General features: G+C 37.4%; 1 protein-coding gene across 3 annotated transcripts in view; it reads left to right on the forward strand.

Annotated features, from left to right (window-relative positions):
- Window positions 1-9,753, forward strand: part of LOC117293672 (uncharacterized secreted protein ARB_06907-like) — a 44,246-nt gene extending 34,493 nt beyond the window's left edge. For 2 of the 3 annotated variants that reach the window (XM_033776073.1, XM_033776081.1), the window contains 3 exons: window positions 3,882-4,103; window positions 7,714-7,883; window positions 9,301-9,753. In XM_033776073.1, the coding sequence (XP_033631964.1) occupies window positions 3,882-4,103; window positions 7,714-7,883; window positions 9,301-9,435 (527 nt within the window). In that variant the 3' untranslated portion in view covers window positions 9,436-9,753. Of the gene's footprint in view, window positions 1-3,881; window positions 4,104-7,713; window positions 7,884-9,300 lie in introns of those variants that run through there. The other variant, XM_033776088.1, reaches the window with a different exon arrangement.
- Window positions 9,754-9,976: the final 223 nt, after the last annotated feature.

A 9,976-nucleotide genomic window follows, 5' to 3' on the forward strand; every position in this document is an offset into this window, starting at 1 on the left:
CCGCACGAATAAAACAAAATCTCTCTCTTATCGTGTACGTACACAAACACATCGTGTACGTACACATTAGAGTTTGTATTCATGTGTATTCAGTTAGATTCCGTATTTATGCATGCAGCTGGTCCAAACCTTTGGAATAATCTTCCTTATCAAGTACGTCATGCCATTTCTTACTGAACTTTAAGCATCGCTCAAAACTCACCTTTTTCAGACTTATTGTTTTACTGAGGTATGTTATTAAAAATTCTCCATCTGTTTTGTTATGATGATTGATGTCTTCTTTCTTGAAAACCTTGCAGAAACATTTTTTGTTTGAAAATCTTTCTTGAAAACCTTGAAAGCCCTTGACAGTAAACGCTGCATAAATGCATAGATCATTGTTATATTATATAATTAGCTTCCAACACTGCTCTTACACCAGTAATGAAATATGTATGGTAGCAAACCTGAAGACGGTTTACGGACGATGACAATAAAGTGGGTGTCCAATGGATTATTTAGTAAGTTAAAGTATAAGAGACATGGCAGTTATACTGTTACTTTTGCATTTTTTATCTGATACTCGTTTTGTACTGAAGCTATTTTTTAGATCGACAGATGTTGGCTAGCTGTTGTTGCTGGTTGTGTGTATTTGTTGTATTTATGTGTATTTTTGTCATGGGTGGTAATTTGGTCGGAGAATACCAGTATAAATTTGACGGCATATTTTGTTCCTTCATACACAAGGCTGAAACTCCACTTGATTCCTGGAGAGTAACCCAGAATTCAAATTGTTGTTGACACTACCTGCACATTAGTATGTATATTGTACACATTAGCATATATATATGCTGCTCTGTTTATCACTTTGGATGTTTTTTTTTATTATACAGGTGGGTATTAAAATGGAAAAAATTATAAAAAGAAAGTGCACTGCCGTGTACTTTAAACATTGATGGCCACGATGGGGAAGGTCAAATTCAGTGTGATGATCCACTCATGAGTCCTTCATGAGACTGGAAAAAGAAATTGAAAGTCTATTGCCTAATACTGTAAAATGCAACGGTGTTTTCAAAGTCAAACAAAACGGTCGGTGACGTCACATAAGTATAATGGTCTGTACATTTTTTTTTTAAACAAGAACATTTCAGTTCGTTCTTGAATGTTGACGATATTCAACCCAAAACGGCATGGAATTTGACTTCTTGACTGGCGTTCTGAAAGAGTGTCATACAAAGTGAACATGTTCACGATTTTAACGTATGGTTATAATTGACTTGTAATTATTTCACCACTAACATGAGGACTCTTTCAATTGGAGAATGAGTGCATAAAAAAAACTCAGTTTGACCATGACCTTTGAGCCCCTCATAAGAACACATTCTAAGCGGAGGACATCCCAGCATCTGAACTCTACTTTACGATTACACATTTGTTTTTACGGACGCTAATTTGTCATCACCAGATATCCACCACTAACTGCATAACCGATAATGAGTATAGCAATGATATCACGAACTTTATAGTGAAATCGGTCTATGTAGAATTTATCGCAGAGCTCCGATGATGTTCGAGTACTGTGATCTATTTGAGAACCTTTTTACTTGGAAGAATTTGAGAGTAACGCCACTCAGATTATGTATTTTTGTTAGGGATTATTCTCCTTACGGGGACTCTCTCAGGATTTTCGGCGATGTCTTAAAAACACGACCATCTTTTTTTACATGTTTGTTTTATTGTATACATATAATGATTGAAACAATCGAATAGTTTCAAAAACCAAAGGCATATTTTGCCTTTAAAGGGAAGTTACACGTTTGGTAATTGTCAAAGACCAGTCTTCTCACTTGGTGTATCCCAACATAAGCATAAAATAACAAGCCTGTGAAAATTTGAGCTAAATTGGTCATCGAAGTTGCGAGAAAATGATGAGAGAAAAAAACACCCTTGTTGGACAAATTTGTGTGCTTTCAGATAGGAATCAAAGACTTCTAGTTAGAAGTCGTTTATTATTTTGGTGAGAATTTACCTGTTTCTCAAAATCTATGCTACTTCAGAGGGAGCTGTTTCTCACAATGTTTTATACTATCAACAGCTCTCCAATGCTCGTTACCAAGTCAGTTTTTAAGTTAATATTTGTTTTGAGTAATTATCAAACGTGTACCTTCCTTTTAATAGGCAGGATTTAAATGAAAAACACCACTTTGCCAAAGGAGTAGCCAGGTTAATATAAGAGCGCATATAAATACATCATAACATTCTGTTAAATAAAAACATCTACAATATGTTTTAGCTAATAAAAGATTAACTGGCTTGTTTTTATATAATATATAAATATTACTCAGTACTCTAAAAAGTAGTCTTGGTAATTTTAGCTGCTCTGTCTTTACAGAAAGACTCCGATATGGACATATCAGAACGTGCACAGTCCTTATCAAATCAGAGAAATTCTTTATTAGATTTCACAAATGTCAAAATCTCCACTGTTGGGGAGTGGTGACATGAGTGGGTAATATTTTTTGTCTCTTTCTTTCTCCACATAATAATAATTCCTTGTAACACACATGGTGCTAACCACCAAGGCGCCTAGAACGATTGTAGGCAATATGAATACATCATTCGGGACAAGGTCATCTATTCTTGAGTAAAGGGCATTTCTTCTGGGGTTTTGTTCGGGGGAATGATTGTGTAAAACTCATATTTTTTGAAGTGGCTGCTAGCTCTGAGACCCGAGACCGTGGGCAATGGTGACAGTTGAGTGTCAAGAAATATGATCAACACTCAAGCAGCACTTTTTTTCTTTTTCTTTTAATCGCACGATTATCACACACAGACAGGGTGTGTATAAATTCTAGTGTGATTTTTGTATGAAAAATAAATGAAAGGTTAGGAACTGACATGCTTATAGAAGCTATAGCAATATGTAAACCAAGGGTTCCTCTGAGATGAAATTTTGTGTGAAATATTTCAGAGCATACCGCAGCTTCACACATTTTTCTCTGAAAAGCGAGAATGCCATTAAACTGGAATGAAATTTCCATGATATTTGCATTTATATATTGAGACCAGATGATTTGAAGGGGTGCTTTTTATTTGATAAACTGTTCTGTCTCCCTTTAATTGTTGAGACTGGCACAAATTGAATTCTGCATTGAACAGAAGTTGACTTTATGCATTATTGATGAATGCTGCGTGTCGTACACTCGTTTCGTCATTTTTAACAATTTGTGTCCAATTGATGACAGAGAGATCCATATAGTATTGAACAATGGAATTAAACGTATTATTTATAAATATTTAATAGCCATGAAAAACACCTTTTCTAAGTTTTGTTTCAGAATGACATTTGAAAATAATGATTGAACTATCCTTGTGAATGACATGCCTTAGGCATAAATATTAAAGGGCAACAAATTGCATAAAATTGACATTCTGTAACAGCATGTTTGAACACAACATTTTAACAATTGATTGACATGTATATTAATCGGCAAACAACTGTCAAGTATATTTTGGACAGTTTTTAAATTGAGGTATTTCAAATGATGTGTCATTATGTACCAAACTTTTGAAATAGGTTGGTATATACTGCCTTGTATGCACGCTCGTTACACCTCGGTCACCATTTGGGGGGGGGGGGGGGGGGGGTCAACGTGCCGCATCGCCTACAATTTGCACTACACTGTAATAATTTCAGAATCGAAATTTGTTTAATACTAGAATAGTCAATTCGCTTTCTTGTTCTCTCATATGCAAATAAGTTGAACTTTTTCACGTCTTTCTGCACCCACATGAACCTAAGACTATTATAGATATTAAATATTTCATTTCTAGATCCACATCGGTTTGAATCATGTTAGCTTCACCTTCTGATCAAATTTGTTTGAATCTCCCCTCATCAGGTACACTGGATAGAACCAGAAGCGTTGATCTTCGACAACAGGCAGTATACGTCGCCAATCTCTTCTATATCACTTCAGATGCCATTGCTTCAGTGGTTGAAGACAAACAGCTTAGCGAGGAGGCATCCAAAAATTATAACTTAATCCTTATTGGAGGACCTAAGGAGAATTCATGGTCGAATCACTTCCTAGATAAAGTTCCACTGAGAACGACCGAACGAGGTATGTTCATTCTTATATTGTATTTTATTAAATGCAGTGGACACTATTGGTAATTGCTCAAAAAAATTATTAGCATAAACCTTAGTTTGTAAACAAATAATGGGGAGCTATTGATAGTATAATACACTGTGATAAACGTGAAGTAACGTAGTCTAAGTAATAAGAGCATCATTAAAAGTGGTTGCCTGCCTAAGATCGTTCTACGAACCCTTGTTTGATAGTTTTTAGTAGGCCTTCTTCATTGACGTCATATGCTACCATAAGGGTAAACATAATGAAAGCACACAGCTGTATATATATCATTTTTATTTAGATACCTTTTGCAAAAGGTTTGGCCAATGAGCAACCTTCATTTTTTACTCTTTATGGGGAGAGGGTACTCTCGATAATAGCAGAATAGTCAGTACTTTCCCGAGCTCTGAAAAGAATCGCATGCATAATACTCGGGTGGGATTCGAACCCACGACCTTACCAATTTAGTGGTTTTTTTTTTTCCCCACAGAGCTCGGGAAAGTACCTAGTAGGCCTATACAGTGCTAACACACATCGGTCAATGTGGGTCAAACAAAAATTTCATATACAAATGAGCTGCCGAGATGGGACGCCACGCTGAAGTGTTCATGTAACTACGCCAGGTTTGTGTTGTGATCTCAACATTGCTTCAAACTCAGCGCGCCAAAATGGCTGCCAGTGCTGCGTGGAGTCTCGTATTACACCCAGAGTTGTGCGCGCCAATCATGCGTATTGGGAAAATGTTGTGCATCATTGCTTGGATTAAGTTCCTGGAATTCGGTCATCTTATTTTCCCCCATTGTTTTTTCTTTCTTTCCAAGGTCCAATTCTATTTTGTGGGTCACTCCTTTTTGGGGGAAAACAAGTGACGAGTCGCTATCCTCAAGTTAAAATGGTGCTCTAAAATTTCATTTAAACTGATACTCTCGCAGAACAGAATTTGAAAACATGACGTCGTTGGATGTCAACAAGATATGGGTCTTCTTACATTCTCCAATGGGAATTTATTTCATCAGTCAAAAGGTCCAATCCGTCGCCGTTTTGATTAAATATCCTGGAAATTCAAGAATGAACTGACAAATAATTCCCAGTGCAAGAGAATGTTCAGACTCATGAATGTGATGTCATGGGATGCTTTTGGATGTTGACAAAATTCGCCTTGGTTGGAAGGGTATCCAAATACAGTCGCATTTTACATAACCGTTTTTGTGTGGACTCTACTATCTGTTTGAAAATGAGTGCGTTACAAAACTGAATTTGACCTTTCAAGCACTGGACACGTTTGGTAATTGCCAAAGACCATTATTCTCACTTGGTGTATCCCGATAAATTTATAAAATAACAGACCTGAGAAAATTTGGACTCAATTGGTCATCGAAATTGTAAGAGAATAAAGAAAGAATAACACCCTTGTTGCACGACTTTGTGCGCTTTAAGATGCATGATGAAGGGATTTAGGCCTGCAGTCTGTTATTATTTGAGTGAGAAATTACCTCTTTCTCCAAAACTACGTTACTTCAGAGGGAGACATTTCTCACAATGTTGACACCATCAGCAGCTCTCCATTGCCCGTTACCAAGTATGTTTTTATGCTAACAATAATTTGAAGTAATTACCAAAAGTGTCCGGTGCCTTTAAAATAATCCCCTCGATGTTCAACGTCACCAGACTGTGTCAATGACTGTGTTGATGCCGCCTCCTTAAATGTTCCTTGCACCCTGTTCCATGTATCTGACTTTACAAGATTATCATAACTAGAACATACCGACCATTGTTTTAGAGTGTACCCATCCTAATTATGATGGGTTTTGATTTAACAAAACACGGTGGGCAGTCACAGCTGTAGCTGAGCTAGCCTTTGTTTACAATAGAATACTAAGTTCCACCCATTGTTTGCTGTGTCTTGCCCTACACCCAATACAAGTAGAAGCCTCTTTAGTCTAAATGTCTGTGGAGTCATTATTTGGTTCGGTTGGAGCAGCACTTGAGTTTCTTCCAATGGTTTTTTGTCTCTTGTGCTTCACTATGCAGCTGCGTTTATAAACTGCTGGACACAGCCATTCTGATGTTTCTTCCAAGAACTGTTTTCTTGTCTCAGTTCCAAGAACTGTTTTCTTGTCTCAGGAAACATAAATTATAGAATCATTGTCCCTCTAGCTTCTACTCTACATCGCTGTTGTTATATATATCAGTTAAGCAAAAACATTGAATACTTACAATATATCACATCTACTATCAACAACTCTCCAGTGCGCGTTACCAAGTCAGTTTTCATGCTAACAACTATTTTTTAGTAATCAACAATAGTGTCCAGTGCCTCTTTTAAATTAAATAGAAATTTATTATTTCCCTCTACCCAAATTGGCTTCAATGAAACCCCAACCCAACAAAGTAAGAGAACCCATACTGGGTAGATCTGTGAGCCTCAAAGTGTTTGTGATGACCTTTTTTCTGCGTTACTTTACATTATGAAAGAACTAAAATTATGTTTTGCCATGTTTTACACGAATGACCACTTTATATTTGAAAATGATTTCTTCAATTTACTTCCAAGTTCCGGTAAGAAGAAAAGAAAACATACATTGAAAGGACTTGTTTACTACCCCTCCCCATATAGAAACACATCCGATAGAAAGAATGGTTTCCTAGTTCTCACAGAGACATTTATTTCAGCTTTGGATGAAATGCGTCAGAACTATACATTCCGGTGATACCGTTTCAATTAAAGAGAGGAAGTATGCCATACAACCCCGGTTTTGTCCAGGTACTTATGGGAAGCGTTTCTAGTAATATTTTTGAGAAGCCAATGTGGCGTTGTTTCAGACATGGCATTCTGACGCACATGCCTTTGTGTTGGGTCAAAGGAACAATACGCCCTCACAAAGTTTGTCTTATGTCTCCGTCAACCCCACGGAATAATTCTTTATTAAATTTAACTATAGAACAATAATGGCACTCTCTAAATGCAAAAGAGTGAAAAGGCACTCTTTGATGAGCCATAAGAAGGACAACTCTTTTTCGAGTGGTAGTCCACTCTTTTAGATTGAAGTTTGCATCTTTTTGAGTGATTTTACACTCTGTCCTGGAGTGAAACCCCTCTAAAAGAGTGAAATAACCACCACTCTTTTTAAAGAGCCATATGAGGGACAACTCGAAATGTAAAGAGTGGTATTTTTCACCCTTTTACATTTAGAGAGCAGGACCCTACAAACCTATCTTATGAACGAATATCAACTCAAAACATAGTGTGGGGATTGGTCTTAAGATCAAGGTCATTGTGGCCTATAGGCTGGACACTATTGGTAATTGCTTTAACAATTTGTTAGCATAAAAACTAACTTGGTAACGAGCAATGGAGAGCTGTTGATAGTATTACACAATGTAAGAAACGGCTCTCTCTGAAATAACGAAGATTTCGATAATTTCTCACTCAATTAATATTAAAAGGATGCAGGCCTGAAGGCTTTTTAGGGATCTACAGCACACGAGGTAATAAGTATTTTACAGAGAATGATTTTGCTTTTATCTGAGTTGCATTTTACCTGGAGAAAACACCTTGCCCTCTTTCAACCCGAACAACATGTCATGTCCTCCTCAGGGATAGAGCTCGGAAAATGTGTCTTCCAAGCTGAGAGAACCGGAGCGCTCTTCCTGGCCCCTCATCAGTCCAACAAACTTGCCTTAGTGCTGCTTGGAGCTTCTCTCCATGGTCTTAAGGATGTGGTACAGCTTGCTGCCCCAACCATCCCTCCCATGACCCGCTCACCGGTAAGTGGCAACAACTTGATTTTGTCTCGGTCTCATGAGGTATTTGGTTTGCATGAATTAGGAACCATAGTTTTTGATTTGCATTTGTGGCTTTCCATAGTTTTTCCAGCCCCGGATGTCAAAAACCGGCGGATCTTTGCTTTTTGTAAGAAGTAACTATATGGTGCGTTCGTTTAGCTTCCCTGGGTCGACCCCGTTGTGCTCACTCGGGTGAGCCCCTGACAAGAGTCGAACGATCACACTCACCCTCTCGTGGTGACGGCATGCACATCAGGTCACCCACAAGTGACCCACTCCACAAGCAGGGCACTGGGGGCTGACCCGGGTGAGCCCCGTTAGAGCTATTCGAATGTACCGGGGGAGACCCGGGGTCGAGCCAGGGAGGCTAAACGAACGCACCCGTAGTTAACTTGCGGGTACAGCCATGTGTAAAATCTCTTTTGGGAGGATAATGTTGGCTCTGAGAAGAGCCGGTCTGCTTTCATTCTGAAGACGAGCAGAGTATACTGTTCTAAACGTAGAGACAAAACTGGGTCTTCTCAGAGCCAACACTCCTTCCAAGATAGATTGTACATTTGGTTGTATCCCGAAAGTTTACTATTTATAGTTTATACTTCTTATTTCCAATACCATGCAAAGCTTCAAACACCGCTTGTTTACTGTATTTTGTATGTATTTTTATGCGGATAACACATTTTTATTTGTATTGCACTATGTTTATGCATTATTTTTATGTCTACAGTTTAAATGTATTTGAATGTGTTTATGTCCTTGTGTATGTTGTACGTGTAATGTCTATTTTCCCCTGGGGGATATTTTGAACTTTTCTTGGATTGTGTATTTTGTGTATTTTCTTGTAGACATTTTATCACTGCTTTCTGTAATCGTGGCATTCTTAGATTTGTATGTAGCAAGTGGCATTGGACCTAAAGGCTTCAGAGTCGTAGTTAGGCCTATTCAGTTAACATTTCTAAATTCCAGGCATGTGCCATTTGCTTATTGTCCTTGATGTTTTGTTTTGTTATCTTGTCATGCTCATTTTGTTATGCCGAATAAATAATAATAGAAATAATACTAAAAATAGTGAGAGCCTTTTCAATCCAGGGTTTGCACCAGTTTAACATCACTAAAAGAAAACATGATTCATTTGGTCACACTGCATAAAGTACATTGAGTTTGCTTCTTTCTGATTAATATCTAACCCAAGCTTTAACCCAAACCCGTTGAGTGTTAAATAACTTCACACCACTCCCCTTTTCATTGCCTGATTATTTAATTGATGTAATTTAAAATATACTGCAAATAATCAAAGCTTTAATCCAAGACCCTTTGCCAATAAGGCTCTTTATTGATTGTGGTCTTAAGACCAAACTCCTAAACAGTTTGACTAATATTTTTAATATCACCCTTTTTTCAGTTTTCCAACCTGATTCCAGACTACGTTCTGACGGGACCTGATTTCAGGAGCATGGGACCCGGCGGCTACCTTTGCACCGGTTTCTGGGGCAACAAGTGGGACTTTAGGCTAGAACTTTCCTCTTGCGTCTGCTAACAGTAACCATGATATGAGATGGTGTCTGCTCTTTATGTCGACACTCCCTTACGTTCCCAACCCCCCCCCCCCGACTACTAACTAGGATTAGGGTTAGTTGTTGGCCAGGATTAGGGTTAGGAAAAGACACTAGGGGTGTCGGAACATAGGGTTGACAGAACTTAGGGATGACAGAACATAGGGATGACATAATATAGGGATGACGGAACATATATGGGGTGCAACCTCCTGAAAACATTATGTGGGTGAGTGTATCCTCTTCAGTCAGAGTTGATTATGTCCTCCCCCAAATAAAAAAAATAAATAAAAATAAAAAATATATATATACATATACAATAAATAAAAAAAAATTAATTAAGATAAATAAATTCATAAAATAAAATAAATCATAAAAAATTATAAATAAATAAAAAATAAAAAATTTATAAATTCAAAAAATAAACCCCAAAAAAAAAAAAAAAAAAAAAAAAAAAAAAAAAAAAAATAATAATAAACAAAAAGCTTCAATCCTAACCTTCCTGTGTTTTCTGGCCAGTCACTC

This window comes from Asterias rubens, chromosome 1 (genome assembly GCF_902459465.1).
Source record: "Asterias rubens chromosome 1, eAstRub1.3, whole genome shotgun sequence".
In the NCBI taxonomy this organism is placed as follows: Eukaryota; Metazoa; Echinodermata; class Asteroidea; order Forcipulatida; family Asteriidae; genus Asterias; species Asterias rubens.